We start from the raw sequence: 21,840 nt of genomic DNA, 5'->3' as shown, positions 1-21,840 counted from the left end.
CTGTGCTTTGGGTTTCAGCACCAAGTCCAAGACTATTCATTTACACACACAATGTAACACCAAATTTAGCATTTTAATCAGCTCAACCTTTTATCATATGTCTTGGAATATTGCAATAATATTGCATTGTGAGTTCAGTATCGTGATATGTGTCGAATCGTGACATGAGGGCATCATCACACCCCTAATATTTAGTATTATTGATTTCATAATTACTTCAGTTAAGAATAACATAACCTAATAAAAATACAAAATGGATAAAAACGTATGCATTATGTGAAACCCTACAACAAAAGGGGAAAAAAGCCCCAACAACTTAAAAGTAGTTCAACGGTGTGGGAAATAAACACTCACTGCCAGTAAAAATGATTCAATGTCAAATACACACACAGCCTTTGGCCTAAAGCAGTGCGATTAAAGAGAACGGCTGAAGATCACTCTATAAACGTCTATAATCACACCTATATCAAGCCAGCTGCTTCTGGAGAAACCTCGGACACTCAGAGTACAGTTTCTCAGTACGTTCACACCACACGCCCTCACATTAACACACATCTCACCAACACACACGCCCTCACATTAACACACATCTCACCAACACACACGTCCTCAAGTGTCTTCAGAGGTGGTGCTTCATAAAAGACAGCCATAATTCATCCAGCGTCGATAGAAACCACAGGCATCAGCACAGCGCTCTTATATTTAGACTTCACATGTGTGTGTGTGTGTGTGTGTCTCAGATTACCTTGTTTGCCACGGTGTACTGGTAGGAAAACCTCTGCTTGCCTCCCAGGTCCTCGTACACCGTAGGGACGATCTTGAGAATGTAATCGTGAGATGCTAAAGCTGAAGGAAGACAAACGCATGGCTTTATTTATCTGGAAGTTACACACACACTACCAGTCGAACGTTTGGGGTCGGTTCGATTTTTTATGTTTTTAAAAGAAGTCTCTTCTGCTCACCAAGGCTGCATTTATTTGATTCAAAATACAACAACAAAAAAACATTAATAATAATCATAAATGTTTCTTGAGCATCAAATCTTCATATTAGAGTGATTTCTGAAGGATCATGTGACACTGAAGACTGGAGTAATGATGCTGAACATTCAGCTTTGATCACAGGAATAAATTACACTTTACTATATATTCACATAGAAAACAGCTGATTTACATTACTATAATATTTAACAATATTACTGTTTTTTGTTGTTGTATTTTTTTTGTGGTGAGCAGAAGAGACCGACCCCAATCTTTAGACTGGTCGTGTGTATTCAGTGTTTTCCTGCAGATCTGTCAGGTTGATGTCCCAGACAGGATGGGGGATTATTTCATCCGAGTGACGTACTACTTCTCTACTATTTCTGTGCTGTTTTGTAATTCAATCTGTGTGACTTGTGTTGGGTGGTCAGACACTCTCAGTTACACGAGTCGGACGCTCTGGCAATAGTGCTGTGCTTTTGCTCATTCTTACGGGTTTGAACAAACTCTGAACTCAAAGGGTTTCATCTTGGCATGTTACTCGCCCTGCAACATTTGCACTCCGGACATCAGTGACGCCTCAGATCGTATGGCTATGAGCATTCTTTGGATTATCTGGGGCAAAATATTTGGTGAACTATTTGGTACAACTGTTGATTATGGGGTGGATTATGGGGTGGAAAGGGGTGGTTGATTATGATTTGACTTTTCTAACTTTAGTTAGTGTGTAATGTTGCTGTTTGATCATAAACAACATCTGCAAAGTTACAACACTCAAAGTTCGAAGCAAAGGGAGATATTTGCTTTTAAAGAAATCGCTTTTTAAGGACTACAACAAACGGCTGGTAGAGACTACACCACATTCCTCCCGGGTTAGTGACATCACCAACCCTAGAATTTACATAAACCCCGCCCCCTGAACATGATTTATAGATTATCAAGACAGAATATGCTAATTAATGACTAGAAGATAACTACACATAAGCTACATAAACTCATCAACTAACCATTCAGAAGTTTTTGAAATGTTCAGTTTGTGTGTGTGAGGTAATCGGAGCTGCTAACACACACACACACACACACACACACACACACACACACACACACACACAAGCTCTTGAAGCTCTGCCCTCTGTGCCGGGAGCAGCCGCTCATTTGCATTTAAACAGCGTGTTTTTGCTCACCCTCAAAAAGTGACAATTTTAACATGCTATAAAAAATTATGAAAAATAAATTGAGCTAAAACTTCACATACACACTCTGGGGACATCAGAGACTTATTTTACATCAGGACCCCTTTAAAGCCCGTTCACACCAAAGACGAGAACTATAACTATAAAGGTTCAACTATTGTTCTAACTATAATAGTGTAATCCACACAACAACTGTAACGATATTGCTGGAATCAGAATGATTTTTTCCCAGGTGATGAACAATAAAAACACCGACAGCCAATCAGAATCCATCCTGCTTTGAGAATCTCGAGCATTTGAAGCGACTGCAGCGATTATAAGAAACAGAGCCATATCGTACATTGGTGTGAACGATAATATAGTTATTGTTATGGTTGTTTTAATAGTTTTTGTTCTTGGTTTTAACAGGCCTTTATTGGCAAGTTAAAGTGTCCACTAAAAAATCTTAATTTTTCCCCAAATATTATGATTAATAAAAAATAAAAAAATTCATACAATTTATAGCGAGTCACTCTAAATGAACAACCAGTCTTGCCTTGCCAGATATTTCATGAGATTTATTGCCCTCGACACACAGTCATGATATCACTTCCTGTTTTATGCTGCAATGTGCAATGCATTTTAACTTAAGTTCTAATTATGAAATGATATTATGCATTACAACACACACACACACACACACACACACACACACACACACACACACATCAAAGCAGTCGGAGCAACTTTACTCTATTTAAAGATATGACGAGACACACACGCACAAGTGACGCATGTACGCAATTTCCCCGTGAAAACAGTCCCTTCAGGTCTAAAATATAAACACTTATAAGTGTTATTGACTCATTATTTAAATTTTGATAGTTTTAAATACTTATTTTTTTTTTTTACATAGTGTACCTTTAACTGATGAAACCTATCATAAAGTGTAACCATGATTGTGAATACTTAAAGTCTTTTTCTTTTCAAGAATTTAATTATTTTAATATGGCTTTTTTTATTATATATGCGCAACCTGACATTTTTGACTATTCCCCCCCAAAAATGAAAGCGTCCATCATAGAAAAGGTATAATCAAGTCATTGTATACATGAAGTGCATTTTCAATGACTTTTAAACAAACAAATATATAAAACTAAAATGTTACTGTGTCACGTCATTGACCCAGACTATATATATATAGAAGGCTAAAGACATACCATTGGACTGAAGTCTGTCGGCTCCCCCTAACGCATTAAACGCCCCCCGGACATGCTGCACCTGCAATTCAACGACATCACAATGACTTATTCATGTTGGTTTTACATCGTCCTTCATCTCTCACTGACTGACGACGGCCTGCCGACCTGAAGCTTCTCCCCGAAGGCCAGTTTGTGTATGACGTGGGTCATGTCAGGGCTCTGGGGCTGAGCCGTCGCGCTGTGTGTCGACACGTGGAAGTTTCCTGGAACCTGAAGAACAACACAACTTATCATTAGTGCTGGAGCGGGTCACAAAATTCACGGTTCAGATCACTTACGGTTTCTGAGCTACGGATCAGATCGTTTTTCGGATCAGCAAAAAATCAACTTTGCTTTTCATTTATTACTTGAAGCTCACTTGAAGTTCTCTGATACTGCATCAAAAACTACTAGCCTAACTGATACAGTTCAACATTTAATAAAAACAAGTGAACAGTCAGTAATTAAATAACAAATACACAGATTACAAGCAGAGATGAATCCTAAATACCAAAGTCTAACACTAGTATTCAGGTACAGAAATTAATAATTAAGCCTAATGTAAAATAACACTTTGTTCACTGTAGAAATTTGTTAAAGCTGTATGTTGTCATTTTATTAACATTAATGACAGACAACAGCAGGAATATTAGGCTGCCGTCACTTTAAGACCGAATAAACTGACAAACGGTTCACTTCACTTATAACATAACCGATAGATTACTTGCAGAGACAGGTATTTAGACGAGTTTTCTAACATTATTTTGTGTATGTGTCTGTTCAAGGGCATGGAAACGCGAAAGAGGAATCAATTCGGTGTCCGAGCGCTCTCTGAAACACGCATCTCTCTCTCTCTCTGCGCACAGATAACGCACGAGTCCTGATTTTCGTCTCTTCTTCTGCACTTAAAATAGTTTGAATGTGTAAACTGGCAAGACAAAACAAGTCCAAATGATAAACTTTCAGTCTATGATGGTTAAATTTAGCAGTTAATCTGAGGATCACATGCGTGCCGAACCGTGGGGCAACTGGTCCGTTATCATACAGGCAAACACATCAGATACAATCTCCACTAGAGAGAAAGCAAAAATGTTTTGAATCTACAAGGACGCCAATGAAACTCGATACGGCTTCTAGTCTTACGATGAGCAGTTCCACAGGAAACACTCAACACCCGACCGACAATAAGGGTTGAGTTCAAGTGACGTCAGGCATCTCTTACTTTATTAATACTGAACTCTCCTTCAAAGCGGCAGCCGTGGCCGTTGTTAAGAGGCATCTTCATCGAGTTCTCTATGTGACCCACTTCATGCCGGCCCATCTCGTCCTGGATGTCCAAACCCACCACTGCACACACAGAGGAGGAGCAGAGGAGAAGAGCGACACACACACAGACCATTGGAGAGGGACAGTTTTCATTTACATTGTACAAAAGGACAGTTTCTTCAACAACGTCACCGGTGATGAAGATACAGTCAAACCAACATTATTCAGACACTTCAACATTTCTCACATTATCAGTTTATTCGCTATAGTTTAGACAATGGTGATAAAATATGAGCAGAACTCAGAGTTATGAACTCAGTTGATATTTGACTGGTTTAGTCCGTCCTTCTGTTAGACTGTCTCACACATGAGTTATGTTGAATATCTGTCAGCTGTTAAATTTAACTACACTATTAGATAATACCAGTTTAGCTCAACCAATCACCAAGCAATGCTTCATTGTGTTCAGTCTGTGTGTAAAAAGAGCATTAGTTATTACAGAAAACACACTTCAGCAAAACATGATCAGCTCAAAGTGTCCGAATCATTTTTGGTCCCAGTTTTTTATAAATGTTACTGGTAGTCACTGAGTGAAGAATTTATCTGTATTATACATCACAGTTTACTTTATTTTGCTCTCCTCACTTATATAAATTAACTATAGTGTCCTGCACACACAAGTAAATAAATATCACAAAATATATCTGGTGTCTGAATAATATTTGGTTTGACTGTACAGAGGTCCCAAAAAAGACACTTAAGACATTCAAAAGGATTACATTTTTTACATCTGTTTAAAGATCAAACATTGCTTTGGTGACTTTCTTAGTGGAACACTTATTTTGAAGTTATCTCTTGTAATAACATTCAGAAATGTTAAAGTTTGACTCGGGATGTTGATTAAAAGGAAAAGTACATCTAAAACAACTCCTGGTAGATGTGAAAACCTTTTTAATCTGCATGAAGCTGGAAACGCAGTGCACTCAACAACATACAGGAAGAAAACAGAGTCAAGGCGAGTTTGAAGCACATTTGAGAGTTATGGCAGATTTCAGTGATTGAAGTGGAGTTGTTCCTCCAAGTGTTTGGCTTTAGTAGACCTGTAATGAGCCATGAGGACTCACTGCTGTGACATCTTTATAGCCCTGTTTACTCCAGGTGTTGAGATGTGTTTTGGTGGATCGGATCAGAAGTGGACGACTCTAAACACAGGTGTAAGCGGGTCTGAGACGCTTTGAGCTCGTCCACTCTCCAGCACTTCCAGAGGGAGTTAAACACACACTGCTTTACTAGTGTAAACGCTCATGTGGTCGAATGTGCTCAAACAGCCACTAAACACCATCTTCTCTCCGTCTGCTGACCTCATGCGTGACATTATGGGAAACGCTCGAGCCAGACGGGCTAGATACAAGTTTGGTTTGAAGATGAGAAACGTGCCATGCACAATGTTCTCACCATTCCTGATTTCTAACACACACTCACAGCGTTCGACTGGTCTTGAGACTGCGCACAAATGAAAGATGCTGATGTTTACATTCATATGTAAATTGCATAAGCTTATTTTAGTCCATTAGATTTAAAGATCTGAAAAACCCATATATTCACCCTCCCCTTGAAGAAATCAGGACAGAAGTGGCTGAAAGTGGACAGAAGAGATTTAAACACCAGGTGTTAATGGGATATGTCCCTCCTCTACTTGTGATCCGATCCACCAAAACTCATCTCAGTGTAGACAGGGCCTATGGAGTTTTTTGGATCTTGACAGTTATAGGCCAAGTTATTTTTGGGTGAACCATCCTGAACAAGTTCATGTTGCAGCAAAAATCATTAAGCACAACTGTTCATTCGACCTTTCCCAGTGTGTCGTAGCAGATCTTCTGACGCTGTGGTGTGTTATACTAAGAGCATGTTGTCCAGTGGCCCAAGGCTATTTTAGGACTGCCTTCCAGAGAAAGCAACACCGGCTCTTTCCTCTTATGATGACAGGTACGATTACGATTCATGATCTCAAAAGTGCAAAAAATGAAAGGCCAGCCAGAAACTGAATGGAAGAATGAATCCATTAAAGTTTTCCAGGGAGTTTGACAATTCCCAGTGAAGTAAAGCTCTGGTCGCTCACACTGATTAGGCACTGGAAGACTTAAACCACGACATCTACAGCTTAGACTCAATCCAGTAAACTACAACCACACGATCTCCACTCGTTAAGGGGTAAATGTGCGAATGGAAACCTTTCATTGCCCTTTTAAGTGCAATCTGACGTGTGCCCAGAACACTAAAGGTCTTGCATGGGTTTCTCAGCAAGCGGCGAAAGGAAAAAGCATCCACATTTTCCACAAACACACGAGTGTTGAAAAGTGACGTTGTAAAGGAGGGAACGATGTGTATGTCTACAGAAATAAATAATTTAGCAAAGCGTGAAAAAGCCCCATGTAGTTTTACGAGAAACATCCGTTTCCGAGGATATCTCATGAAATGCATCATCAATTATCATTTACTATGGAATTAATTTTAATGTCTTATGATTCATTTATACAATATTATTGCTCTTATAATCAGACTTTCATCTAGAAGACAATAAAGTGAGCAAAAAAAACCCCCAAAACTGTCAGAATTTCACAGCGACTTGAAAAAGCCACTAAATAACCACCAGAAAACCAACCACAGCACCTTAGCAACCACTCAAAGAGGCATTCAGTGCCCTAGCAACCAGCCTTTTGCATGGGAAATACCCTCTGACACATTCTTCAGAAAAGGTAAAACTCGATTTCTACTTTTGAAAACTGTAAATGAGGGCATTAATCGGATCACAGCGAGGCTGGTCTTCATGACTCATAACAAGGGCAGAAAGACTCGGGTTTCAGTCACAGATGCTCCATTAAAGAGAAAAACCTCTTCCATAATAGGCAAAACCCCTATTTCTCACCCATGAGGACGGCTCACGATGTTGTTCTGAACATAGTTTGGCCTTTGTGTAATGTGTGTGAAACAGCCGGTTGCAAATGTCTTTCCAAACTTTTGAGGATCTGCCCAGAGTGACATCAGAGGTGACCACAATTCCTCTGAGGGCGCTGACCTTCAGAAACAAGCCACTTTACACACAAATTTCAACTTAGATATATATATATACTTTTTTTTGCAAGAAAGTGCCGGTTGCAAAGCATTTGTCCTTCATTTCACTACGTTGTAAATAGAACGAGGCATCAGTTTTCTGTCTGTTTCCATTATTTATTTTTATTAACATGACGATGAGTTGAATCAATATTTACTCACCCTCACCTCTAAACCTGAATGAATTTCTTTCTTCTGCTGAACACAAAAGAAGGTATTGTGAAGAATGTCGGAAACCCGACAGCTGATGAACCCAGTTGACTTCCATGGTAGTTTGGTGTGGATGTTTGATTGCCCATATTCTTCAAAGTATCTTTTGTGTCCAGCAGAAGAAAGAGAAACACACAGGTTTGGACCAACTTGAGGGAGAGTACATGATGACAGAACTTTCATTGTTGGGTGAACTGTCCCTTTATCTGCTTAAACCAGTCATGAAGAAGAAGCATTTGTAAGTTGCTTTGGATAAGTGTCTGAATGCTGAATGATTAAATGCTTGGTGAAACTAATCACTGGATCCATTGTTATATGATCCTAATTAGGGTTTAGAAAAAAAACAAATTTCAGCCATTTGTCATCTCTCAATATTGATGTAATTGCTGAGATCTTGTATATGATAAGCTATAAAACTATATTTTTTCCAATTTATTTTGAATAAAGTCACAAAAACAAAATATGCAATACATAATTACAAATTTGATGCATCTAAAAGCCGATTAAATATAATCAATAACCACACTTTCCAATAAATGAACACAGGAAATAATATTTAACCATTTTTAGCACATGACAGTATACCTGATAAAAAATAACCGTGATATTCACAGTGTTGGTTAATTTTGTTTCACCAGCAAAGTCATGTGATCGCCCAGCCCAAATCCAAATAACAAGTGACTATCTCTTAAGTCACAATAGGAAAAAGGTTATGTGACTGAATCATTTACGCAAACATGACAATCAAATAGTTTGGCAAATCATTGTGCAGATGCATTAACAAATATAAGAATGTCATTTCCTCATACGCTTGCTCACGTATGACCATTCGATTTCCTGTTGGGTTTCAAAACAGCGCGTCTGACTGAGGTAAAAGGTCTATCCTAATCCGTCTGAGAGAAAACCATGCATGAACACGATACTCAGAACGAGACTCGTGTGGGAGGCCAACGAGCATCGTTTCCTCTCTTAATCTACGTCAACGAATTATGATCCCATACCAACAGTAAACTCGCAGCTAACGCTCCAAACAACACTCATAACATGTCAACAGCGGATCATGTGATACACATGAGGACAGAAAAACATCATTCAGAAGAGTATTTATGTATTTTATGTATATACTCACAATCACAGTGTAAGTTTGGCAAACTGATGTTTAAACTCACTTCTATCTTCCCCCCACTGTCCTTATCAGGGTCATCCACATACAGTTCATTCACTCTGTAAAACACACATGAAGACACATGCATTCAGTGCAGTTCTGACACTGTAAAGGTCATCAGGTCATCCGATGAAGTTAAAGATCCAAGCTTGACAGTAAAAGGCCAGAATTACATTAAGTGCAGGTTTGGTTTCCTCACTTCCCCCGATGAACACATGAAAGAAGTTGACAAACAGACAGCGAAGTCTATGTCTTGTGTCAAACCGAGGTCAGACTTGGGTCAGAAAGTCAGTGTGAATGCAGATAAAAAACATCTCAAGATTCATTTGAAAATTAAACATTTTTGCTAACTAAAATATTTTTATTAAAAAAAAAAAAGAAAAGAAAAAGGAGTCGTGAATGTCCTGACCCGTTCTTGAGGTTGAGCTATTTATATTAACAAGCTACTTTTTCCATGTCAGAAAAAGCTCAAAACATCCTATTTTTAAGAGTGATTTCTGTGACATCATTTCCTGTTTTAAGACTTTCTTTCTTACAGCAAAAAGGCTACATGTTGGTTGCACCACTGACATTGATCTGGGGTGGGAAAACATTTTCAAATATTAATATTTTTAAACAGAACTGCTTCAATGCTTATTTTAAACAATAACAACTCAACTTTTAGTCAATGAATAAAAGGAGGAGACTATTGTAGAAATAACACACAAACCTTATTTTTAACATTAGAGCGGATTCATTTATTACCAAGTCTCGGGTCTCACTCACTTTCATTTATTTTTAGCTGTACAAAAACTGTCCGTTATGCTACTTGATATTACAAAATGGTATTTGTTATTATATTATTTTAATTTATTATCAGAAACAATGGTTTGTAGCACAAATGGTTTTAAAGTTCACTGCACTTTGTTACTCTTCTAGTTATTTCCCTATAATGGCTAATGAATCTTAAAGTCCCCTTGTGGTGAAAATCCAGCTTTTAATGTTGTTTATGTGTCTATGTGGTGTTTCTAATCTGCTTTAAGACAAACCATGTGTAAATTCATAAGTCGACAGCATTGCTGAGTATTTCCTCCTTAAAACTGCAGTGAACCAAAGACAGTCTCAAACACACGCTTTGAAATCGCTGGTGTTTCTGACGTCACAAACTACCTTGTAACCAATCAGATCAACGTGTGATCGTCAACCAGTGGATCTCTGAGCTGAGTGAGTGAGTGGAGGCGGGGCTCATTTGCATATTCATAGAACCGCGGATACTAAATGAGGCAAGGGTGTCGAGTTACATTCATGATATTTTAAGGCATGAAGAAACATTTTTCAAGAAAATAACGTTTAAATATGTAATTTTGGTGATCAAAGATGAGTTTTAAGGGAGAAGATTATTGATACGGGGGACTTTAAGTCTCGCACGTTCACAAAGAATAGATTAGGCTACTTCCAAGTTGCAAAATAAGGTGGATATGGTTGTGAGATCTGGAGGTGCCAGGCTTCAGTTAAAGGTGCTGTATGTCATTTTTTGACTGTACTAAAACATAAAAATACTATAATATGTTTGCAGATATTTAGGAAACATACTAAATTCACATGTAACTTGTTTCTCTAAAAAAGCAATGCTTCAGCCAGTTACTCTGCTTCTGAAACGTGCGCTCCATCTCTGAATGTCTGTTCTTGTTTAGTTCTGTAATCAGGCCCACTGCAAATGCACCCAATAATGTTTCGACACCTCGGGTTGCCAGCTGGCCGAAAACACAGCGATGAAGCCAGCACACAAACTGGGTCAGTGATCGCAGATTACACCCGCCCTAAAGCGTTCCTTTCCATTGTCCATTACGCTCGTTTCTTTTGCGTGTCCTGAAAGGGGATACCTAATGCTATTTCATACATTCTGACTTATTTACACTGTTAAAAGAGTTGGATTCTCATGCTAAACGTGGCCAAAGCTTTAAAAAAAAAACGAGTTGGACGTATGACAAAGTATTTCTGTACCTAAACTTCAGTGAACTAAACTAAAATGCAGTACTACTATATATGTACTCAAGATTAACACGAGATTAACCTGTGTGTTATGTCCCCTTTGAACTGGCAACCCGCATGAGGAGGAGGGAGCGGGGAAACAACGCTCTCCAATAATACCCATTTCAGCCACTAGCTGTCAATATTACACACTGCACCTTTAACGTCTGCGTGAACCGGAAGCTGAGACCGACTTTACTTCGGTAATGCGACACATGTTCCGAGTGAATCCACATGGCTTGTTTCTTTCCACTGGGAATTGATTGGATCTATAACAGTAGGCGTTTCATTCGGCAGACCGACAGCTGTCAAACTGACGTCATCAGAGATGGCCACTCCTGACGGGTTTCGATTAAAGGTCACGAAAACACTGTTTTTTGTGAATTAACTTGCATGGATGAACTAACAATGTAAACAACATAAAATTTTGATTTCATGCCGGTTTTAAAAGAGCCAATCATCTTTTCTGATAACATTTGCAATTACTGTAAACTGTAGTACATAAACGTAAATATTTGTACTCGACGAATACGTTCACCTTGGTCCATTTATGGACATAATAAGAGTATATACTATATAAAAATCCCATTAACATTTGTATCGTTAGATATTCGAGTAGGAAACATATATACAAGCACAACATAAAAATTGTGTGTACACAAAAAGAGCACTGTAATAAATGTTGTTATTACATAGTAGTTAAAGAGACTTGATATAAAGTGGGAAATAAAGTAGCCAAATGTATGATACCGGTTTTAGATTTTAAACCAGACCTTGTTCTCTTCATTATAATCTCAGCACAGGCATGTTTGATTACAGCTTTCATACATACATTTCTGTAGCGATGAATCCTGTCAGCTCTGAGAGGAAGAGGAACAGCATGAAGACGCAGCAGCACACTGAAACTGAGGCACAACACAACATTAGAGACATCACTTTCACCCTAGAGTAACATCAGTAACACTCTACAATAAGGTTCATTAGTTAACTTTAGTTTAACATGAACTACTAACATGTAGTTACATGTTACATTACATTAGCATTAACTAACATGAACTAACTATGAGCAATACATTTGTTACTGTAATTATTCATCGTTGTTAATGTTAGTTAATAAAAATACAGCTGTTTATTGTTCATGTCAGTTCACAGTGCATTAACTAATGTTAACAAATACAACCTTAGATTTTATTAACGTATTAGTGAATGTTGAAATTGATATGAACTAAGATTAATAAATGCTGAAGTATTGTTCATTCTTAGTTCATGTTAACTAATGTTAAGTAATGAACCTTATGTAAAGTGTTACAGTGACATTTTCCGTCCGTGTTTGCTGAAATCAACTCATTAGCAGTGACATCATTTCTCTAAATTATATCTGACTATGCAAAATGAGTGTGTGTGTGAAAGTCAACAGGCCGTTGCCTAAGGCGCATCAACGTTCGTGGCTTTATTGCTCTGGTTAATGTAATCGTTACGTGTTCAACGTGTGACCAGATGAGTCAAAGTAAGAAGCAGCGAGTGCATATTTACATGGAGACCGTCTCCAGTGAGTCTCAGGTCATGTGACTCTGTGGTTGACACGTCATCCTGAGACTCCGGTTCATTCCAGTTTACACAAGCTAATGTTTAGCTATAACACAAACAATAAGGCGTGTCGCTATGACACATTCGCTCACGGACTCAGGTTCATCATGGGCTATATCACTTGTTCCACATTTATGAGGATAATACTGGGAAAGATTTACATGTCAATGATTGATTTTCCTTTCAGTTTACTGTAGTTATATTAACTACACTAAAAAGCTTTGAAGACAGTCGATTAAACTAGACAAGATGACGTTATAACACAGGGCTGATTAAATCACATTGATTTTAGCTAATTGTCTGTTTCGCATCCTTTATATTAACTTTAAAAACACAGTTGATTAAATCGAAGGGACTATTGATTTTTCTTTCCCGTTTCCGTTTTGTTAGCTAAGGAAAAGCTTTAAAAGTCCGAACATTATCTAACTTAAAAGTCACGTCTGTTTACCTTTCAAACCACAGATATTTACCCTGATATCTTATTCACATGCAGAACCGGTTTATCAGCAAAATATTTAGGTCGCGTTCAGGGTTGGTCTCGGGAAACATGACTAAACATGAAGTTATTCCCTCGAGGCCACAACAACAAAGGACAGGGCCCATAGTAATGAGTGTGTGTGTGTGTGAGTGTGAGTGTGTATTATATCATCGTGAGTCAAACGGCAACACCTAATGTTACAAACATCCATCCTTACGAAAATTGAGGGAACAATGAGGCATATATGCAGGACAACAGTTAGGAAACTAGAAACTGAGTCAGCAAATTGGTTTGGGAAAACTGTGGATCAAAGCTGGAAGCGGCAGATGAGCAACAGGCTGTAAACCAGTGCCAGATGAAGCGAGATATTGGGTGATTGGAGTGGATGATGGGAAATAGGCATTATAAACATCAGCACTCACTGAACGCTCCGGTGTATGTGGGCTGGGTGAGATCTTTAGGCACTTTCCTGTAGATGTCGAACCTGGAAGGAAGAGAAAGAGGGGAAGAGGGAAAGAAAAGAAAGGTAAACACTGTGTTCTCCTGTGTGTGTGTGAGAGCACATTGTGTTCCCAGCGCATTACAGAGCAGTTGAGGAATGTGAAGTATGGGCTGTAGTCTCAGACGCAACAGTCTGGCATGACCCCTCCGCTCCTGGAGCTACACCTCCTCAACCCCGCTTCACGATCCCGACCCTCGGGCCTCAGTGCGGTCCACACACACCCGTCACGGGTCAGGGAGCAAACAATGGACATTTCACAACCACACACACACACACACTCGGAAAAAACCCGTCAGACTAGCTATGCATCTTTAAAACAACATTCATTTACTTGCAGTTTGACGTTTTGGTCGCTTGCTTCTTTCAAAGTTCTTTTAATTTTTTTTTTTATTTAAGTAAGTAATGTTAAAGTTATTTTCATGAATATAACAATAACAACTAAATAAAGTCAAATAAAATTGGTCAAACTTTGAAGTTTAAAGCAGTTTTAGCTTTTTAGGTAAGCAGGCTTAAAGTTTTTAAGGCAATACAGTCTTTTAGAAAAACAAGCCATGAATTAGCAAATCGCTAACATGTTTTAGCCAGTACATGGCACATAGCCTACATATTAAACAATATAGCTGCAAGCGGCAATTATCGGGGCCAAGCGCAAAGAAGAAAAAACAACAAGACATGCCTGGGAGTGTTAGATCAACTGCAACAATGAGCAATTGAAGACATTTAAAGATGATTTTAGGCTAAATGGCTGAAAACTCATATGTACAGCAACTAACAATATGATTTAATGGTGGCACATACTGACTTTCGTAATGGATCACCAACGCATTTGTAAAGTATAGCATTTTATATCATAATGCTGAATTGTAGTTAAAGGGTTAGTTCACCCAAAAAATGAAAATTCTGTCAGTAATTACTCACCCTCATATTGTTCCAACCGCGTAAGAGCTTCGTTCATCTTCGGAACACAAATTAAGATTTTTTTGATGAAATCTGAGCCATATCTGAATCCTCCATAGGCTGCTATGTGACCGAAACTTGCTGGCCCAGAAAAGTTGCTCAATACTTAAGTATATCAAGCGACGAGAATACTTTTTGTGCGCAAAAACAAACAAAAATAACGACTTTATCCCACTATTCATTTCCTTCTCTCTGGGCCTCGTAGTGTTTTTGCGCTGCGCGTCTGTGTTATACGTCATCACGCATCACCCACATGACCGGCGTCGGCCAATAGTGAGCCTACGTGGTGACGTGTAACACGGACGCGCTGCGCAAAAACACTACGCGAACCAACTAGAGGTCCAGAGAGAAGGAATTGAATAGTGGGATAAAGTCATTATTTTTGTTTGTTTTTGCGCACAAAAAGTATTCTCGTCGCTTGATGTACTTAAGATTGAGCCACTGGAGTCACTTGGACTATATTAACGATCTCTTTAATAACTTTTCTGGGCCAGCAAGTTTCGGTCACATAGCAGCCTATGGAGGAGTGAGACATAGCTCAGATTTCATCAAAAATATCTTAATTTGTGTTCCGAAGATGAACGAAGGTCTTACGGGGTTGGAACAATATGAGGGTGAGTAATTACTGACAGAATTTTCATTTTTGGGTGAACTAACCCTTTAATGCCACTTTCATGTTTTGTTCTATTATAGCGCCAACAAGAGACACAATCCCACCATTTTGTATGTGTCCTCAGAGTGAGCCCATAACATGTGTGTGTCAAATTTGGTGAAAATATCTCATTTTGTTTTGGAGTTATAGACATTTATATCTACGAGAACATAAAAAAAATTACCCATGAACAACTTTGCATTTTTTTGCCATATACTCTCAAAATTTTGACATTTGGCCATTAGCATATAGCTAACTATCTATGTTTCCAATTTCCCTATGGTGGTTTCGTCTCGATCAGACTAACGGTTTCGAAGATGGGAAAATTGGATATCATTCGACTCGGCATGACGCTCCGAATCTAACAAAACCATTATGATTTTTGGACAAAATGTTCAGAAGTTAAATGGCAAAATTTCCATGTTTCGAAACACAGCATGTAACCTCAGGTCATGCTTATGACGACATGTACCAAGTTTGGTCTAAACACGATAAAGCCTTGCGGACGTAACACTCTAAAAACACGGTTTCAGAGCCCAAAAAGGGCACAAGACACTTTGAGCTGGATAGTTTTGTGAAATATGACTGTAAAAATATAGTTCTTTTGATTGACCCAGAAAAATGAATCAATAATGAATCAATATATTTGTAATCCTATTAAATAAGGAACACAGTCACTGCACAGCTGTCAAAGTCATGGTGTTTATTAACGGAAAAGAATCAACCCTCGGTTCGTTTGAGACGACACCGGGAACGAAGCGCACAGTCGATGCGCAACATCAAACCCCCCTCAGGAATGTGTTCAATCCCTGACTTTTTAAGGAGCTCACAAACAAAGCCAAACTATCCAGCTCAAAGTGTCTTGTGCCCTTTTTGGGCTCTGAAACCTTCACGGCTACATCAGCGCTCGGCTCCAACCCCCCAAAACACTTACATCTGTGAATATTTCTGAGAGCATTTCTCGCAGTGAAACGACCCAAGCTGACGCAATGCGGGAGGGGGAGACTTCCTCTCGAAGCTGTACACACACACACACACACACACACAGTTCACAGTGTTCTGAGAGAAGAGCTCACAGGATGTAGAAAGCAACTAACCCTACTGTGTGAAACCCAGAAGGACACGCTGTTCTTAAACTGCACTGACGTCTTCATTAAAAGTGCTGTGAAAGACCTGCATTGGTACAGGAGACTGATACACCACAGATACCACAGAAGCGACAAGCCTATCGATACACATCCATCATTCAGATCAGCCTAACAACAACATCTCTCACCATCTAAGGAAATGCATCATTATCACTCTCAGATGGTTTACACTGTTTATACCAGTACAAAAGATTATCATCATGACAATTCTTAACCATTTTATGGCCGATTCATATGAATTTGTACTCATTTGTAAGTTTACAAACAATCGGCTCATGCCTTAAAGGTGCACTGTGTGATATTTAAGAGGATCTGTTGACAGAAATGCAATATCATATACATCTATGTTTTTGTGTAAAGACCTTACATAATGAACCGTTATGTGTTTATTAGCTTAGAATGAGGCATTTCTCTCTACACACACCGTGGGTCTCCTTACATCGACATGTTTCTACAGTGGCCCTGAATGGACAAATGCGTTTCGTCACTGTTGTTCTTCATGTAAAGAAGCTATAGCTAAAGTCAGCGAATAAAACACTGACACAATGATGAACAGGTGACAATAATACTCACAATGACATATCGTTTTACTGAATCAAGTAAACCTAATTTCTTAATTAATCTTTGTAAAGAAACCTCATTGCTGAACTGGTTACTCTCTGCTGTCTCAGACGACGACATCACTTCCTGTCGGCCACCGTAACTTCTGTTGGGTGCAATTCGCAACCTCACCACTAGGGCTGCTAAACATCACACACTTGATGTCAGAATTGCATGAAATAAAGTCGCAATAGCCATGGCTATGTCTGGTTCTCAATTGTTTGACGGGCGTAGTAACAATAACTAGGGGGCGTGGCTTTTGCGAACGGTCAATTGCGACTTTATAAGACGCAATTCTGACTTTATATCTCGCAATTCTGAGAAAAAAAGTCGCAATTATCTTTTAAAATGTTTTATTCTGTGGCGGAAACAAGCTTCCATATATCATCGAGACGACAGCAGGTTTATTAGGCTGCTGTCACTTTAAGAGCTACACGGATCCAATGATACACACGCATTAACTTCAACTGTTTACGTTCACTTAAGACATAACCCACTTTGTTTACAGGGATATTTAGACATATTTTTGCCTGTATTTGACCATTCACGTGCAAAAAGACGCGGAAGACGACTCGGTTCAGTCTCGCGCACTACACAGTGTGCATGCTCTGGGAAAACAGCGTGCGCTTCAATGCTTTAAAATCATATTAAAATGCATAAAGAGAAAATGCATTCAAAAAGAATCAATACGAGGAATTAAAATTTTACTTTTATAACAAATATTTGATTCCCAACCCTAGTGTAAATGTAACCGGAAGCGTTTGTTATAACTGCTATAGATGCCAGTGAAGAAGCTTTACTTTCAGTAGTGTACAAAACCCTCTCAGTCTACAAACATGTTCATCTCTTTACTTGTATAGCAGTGAAACGAGTCTGGCGTCTTGGATTCCCTCTGGTTCTCCACACAGCTGCACACAGTTCAGAGAAGCGTGTTGCACAACAGGAGGAACTTTTACACGTTCCCCGAGGCTCGGATGTACCCACAGCTGGCCATACGTCAGACACACGACTGTCCACAGCAACAAACACGTGTTATCACACAACCAAAACATGTGCCAAAATATTATTATTACAAAGTGGGAAAGCAGGAATACGTGTGTAGCATCCATGCGTTTACGAAAGCATCCCAGGATGAAGAGAGCGTTTAGCGGACATGCTTTAAAGGGGCCAGATTCAACACTGTATATTTTATAGGGGTGTACCAATATATCGCAATATAAAAATGCAACAATATGTATCGTGGATAGTTCACTCAAAATAAAAATTACTGTGTGAGAAAAAACACAGAGTTGTAGTGTCAGTACTGTATTAAACTACTGTATATAATGTTGAATATAATGTATAATAATGCGCTGGGGGAATATGTGTGTGTCCTGATAATGCCAGATATCTGATGTTACCAGTAAAAGTGTCCGACATTATATTAAATATATCTAGTCAGTGAAAGAGTTCAAGCATATTCATCTACAATAATTCAGTGTTTTCATCTTCAGAATCATGAATATCGTTATTCTGGCGTCTCTATTGTCCTGTGCTTTGGGTTTCAGCACCAAGTCCAAGACTATTCATTTACACACACAATATAACACCAAAAATCTAGCATTTTTATCAACAGTTCATCTTTTTTACTGTTTATCATATGCAATAATATCATATCATGAGTTCAGTATCGTGATATATATCGAATCGTGACATGAGGGTCTCGTTACACCCCTAATATTAGAACAGAATTACTGCACATCATCTGTTTTACGATTCATCAACGATCAAATGCGCTGTGGATTATTACAGATTTGATGGACTGCTTGGACAGTTGTGGTATTGTGAGGTCCGCTGACAGGAACAAGCTGTGGTAAAGTGTGTGTTACACCGCTGGAGGTTAATGAGTGTATTCTCAGGCAAACGCCACCACTCTCTGCGTGTGTCTAAAGAGGAAGCCATGCATGCTGACGGTTTACTTCAGGCCTCGGTCACTTTCATTATTCCACAGATGAGCTGAAAGGAGGCGTGACTGTAAACAAGGTTGTGTCGTCGCCGTAGCAACCGATATTCAAGTGTTGTGACACAATATTACGACACTCGCAGTCCTACATCTGCACATGCTCTGTGTGATTGTTCTTCACAGCCAAAGACAACAACACTGGATGTTCAGAGATACAAATAACAACTGTCTAAATAGCCTAGGAGAAAAAAATGTCGAAACTTTTCCCCACCTTAGAAAGTCCAGAGACATTAAACATAATCCATTAATCCAGAATCTGTCTACGTCATATTACAGTCTCAAGACAAACTACATCATTAGGATGAAGGACTATTTTTATATTTAGCCTACTAGATTTGAGGAAAATATGAATAAATGCTAAATGAAAAGCATTTGGATTACATTACAGCTCCTGACAATTTTTTTTTATTAAACTAGTTTCCTCATATCTTGACTTATGTAATATGTGAAATATATAGAAATATGTGACGTATAATAATTACAGATAAATTTAACTTGGACTACTGTCAAATCAATTCAACGCAATTAATCACATCTAAAATAAAATGTTGTAAATATATATTTGGTGACGCACCAAGGCTGCATTTATTTGATTGATATACAAATAAACAGTAAAATGTGAAATATTATTCTATTGTATTATATTATTCATATTATTCAATATTTAAATATTATTCATCTGTTTTCTATGTGAATATCTAGTAAAGTGTAATTTATTCCTGTGATCAAAGCTGAATGTTCAGCATCATTACTCCAGTCTTCAGTGTCACGTGATCCTTCAGAAATCACTCTAATATGAGGATTTGATGATCAAGAAACATTTATGATTATTATCAATGTTGAAAACAGTTTTTTACATTTTTATTTCATGATTCTATGATGAATAGAAAGTTCAAAAGAACAGCGTCTATCTGAAATCTAAAGCTTTTGTAACATTAAACACTAGCGTTCAAATTTTGGGGTCAGTAAGAATTTTAATTTTATTTTTGGGGGAAATAAATAAAATAAATCAATACTTTTATTCATCAAGGATGAGTTAAACTGATCAAAAGTCACAGTAAAGACACTTATAATGTTACTAAATTCTATTTTAAATAAATGCTGTTCTTTTGAACTTTCCATTCATCAAAGAATTTTGACATAAAATTGTACACAACTGTTTTCAATATTGATAATAATCATAAATGTTTCTTGAGCATCAAATCCTCATATTAGAGTGATTTCTGAAGGATCATGTGACACTGAAGACTGGAGTAATGATGCTGAACATTCAGCTTTGATCACAGGAATAAATTACACTGTACTATATATTCACATAGGAAACAGATGATGTACATTACAATAATATTTCACAATATTTTTATATTTTTAATCAAATAAATGCAGCCTTGGTGAGCAGAAGAGACTTCTCATCGAAAATAGTATTACTAGATATTCACATAGAAAACAGCTGTTTTAAAATGTAATAATATTTCACTGTTTTTACTGTTTTTTGATCAAATAAATGCAGACTTGGTGAGCCAAAGGGAAAAATAATTGGATTTTGTTTTGGATATAGCAGCAGAATTACATTTAATCATTTAGCAGAATGATGTATGAATGTCACTTTCAGATGTTGTGGGACCTGTTTTGTATTTGCATAATTATACAGTCAGTGTGTGACCAGTATGAACAGGAATTAGCGAGCTTACAATAACAAAGCAACAGTTCTAAGTCAAACAAGCACCATTGATGGTTTAGAAATGTGATGTCTAATGGAAACATGACATGAGCTTAGCTTGGAAATAAACTTTGATGTGTTAGTGAAGACTGATTTAGGATCGTACTAAATAAGGAGAATTTAACAACTTCACAGAGACAGTTTTTCATAGAGAGTTATTATCAAGAGCAGGTTGAAGAACATTTATACAGAAATAAGAAAGTGTTTCCCCATGGAACTACTGGCTGTGTCTTACAAACCTAGTGTGCTGCCTATCTAGACATCATTCCCGTGCATTACAGACTCGCTTGGATTAAAAACACACTGTCTAAGTAGGCAGCTCGCTCGGTTTGAAACACCACCGTTGTGTCTAGTGTGGACGTGTTTGATTCATGCATTAGAGGAAAAGACGAGTCGCTTCAAACCTCTACTCACCTCCGCACATCGAAAGTCATTGTGACTGCGCGATTCAAATCAAGTGTGTTATATTATAATTATGTATTTTACACTCTTAAAGTGTTTAAAAATAAACGACACAAGTAGTAAAGTGGCTACTTCTGACTCTTCCTTCAATCCTGCCGGCTGTTCAAACCGGATGTGACATCCGCTTAGGACGCTTTGCACAATCCTATTGGTCGACAGGGAGCGAGCAGCCTGATTCTGTTTCCGGTTTAGAAATAAGTTGTGGTGTGCAAATTTAACGCGTTGCCCATGGAGACAGAGTTCAAACTGCTTTTGCTTCCGCTTATGTGGTCCAACAGTCAAACATTGTTTCTACAACAACAACAACAACACCGTAAATCTGACGCCGATGTTTCTCTTTCAGAGAATAATGGGAACCTTCTGGAATGTTCTGGAAATCTTCTTAACTTGACTTAAAATCTGTTCTTCATCTCATAATAATAACCAGGCTTAGAAAAATAAGTCAGTATTATAATATGATTACCTAAACAAGTGGTTTAACAATTGTGGTCATGAACCGGCAGGATTATTGAAGGCAATCATTTTTCACAACAGGCTGAAACTCAACAGAAGTTGTGACATATACAATATGACACCG

General features: G+C 38.2%; 1 protein-coding gene across 2 annotated transcripts in view; it reads right to left on the bottom strand.

Moving 5' to 3' along the window:
• ergic1 (endoplasmic reticulum-golgi intermediate compartment 1) overlaps window positions 1-21,410 on the bottom strand; it is a 39,547-nt gene extending 18,137 nt beyond the window's left edge. For both annotated transcript variants that reach the window (XR_014031389.1, XM_081383143.1), the window contains exons 1-8: window positions 21,216-21,410; window positions 13,643-13,704; window positions 11,988-12,060; window positions 9,110-9,204; window positions 4,616-4,740; window positions 3,520-3,624; window positions 3,373-3,433; window positions 746-846 (exon numbers count right to left, since the gene is read on the bottom strand). Coding sequence is in view for 1 of the 2 variants with exons in the window: in XM_081383143.1 (XP_081239269.1) it covers window positions 746-846; window positions 3,373-3,433; window positions 3,520-3,624; window positions 4,616-4,740; window positions 9,110-9,204; window positions 11,988-12,060; window positions 13,643-13,704; window positions 21,216-21,235 (642 nt within the window). In the remaining variant the exon portion in view is untranslated. The remainder of the gene's footprint in view (window positions 1-745; window positions 847-3,372; window positions 3,434-3,519; window positions 3,625-4,615; window positions 4,741-9,109; window positions 9,205-11,987; window positions 12,061-13,642; window positions 13,705-21,215) is intronic.
• Between the last annotated feature and the right edge of the window lie 430 nt (window positions 21,411-21,840).

The sequence above is a fragment of the Scardinius erythrophthalmus genome (assembly GCF_964197995.2).
Source record: "Scardinius erythrophthalmus genome assembly, chromosome: 13".
NCBI lineage: Eukaryota > Metazoa > Chordata > Actinopteri > Cypriniformes > Leuciscidae > Scardinius > Scardinius erythrophthalmus.
The sequence above is the reverse complement of the archived record's forward strand: the minus strand, read 5'-3'. Positions and strand labels throughout refer to the sequence as shown.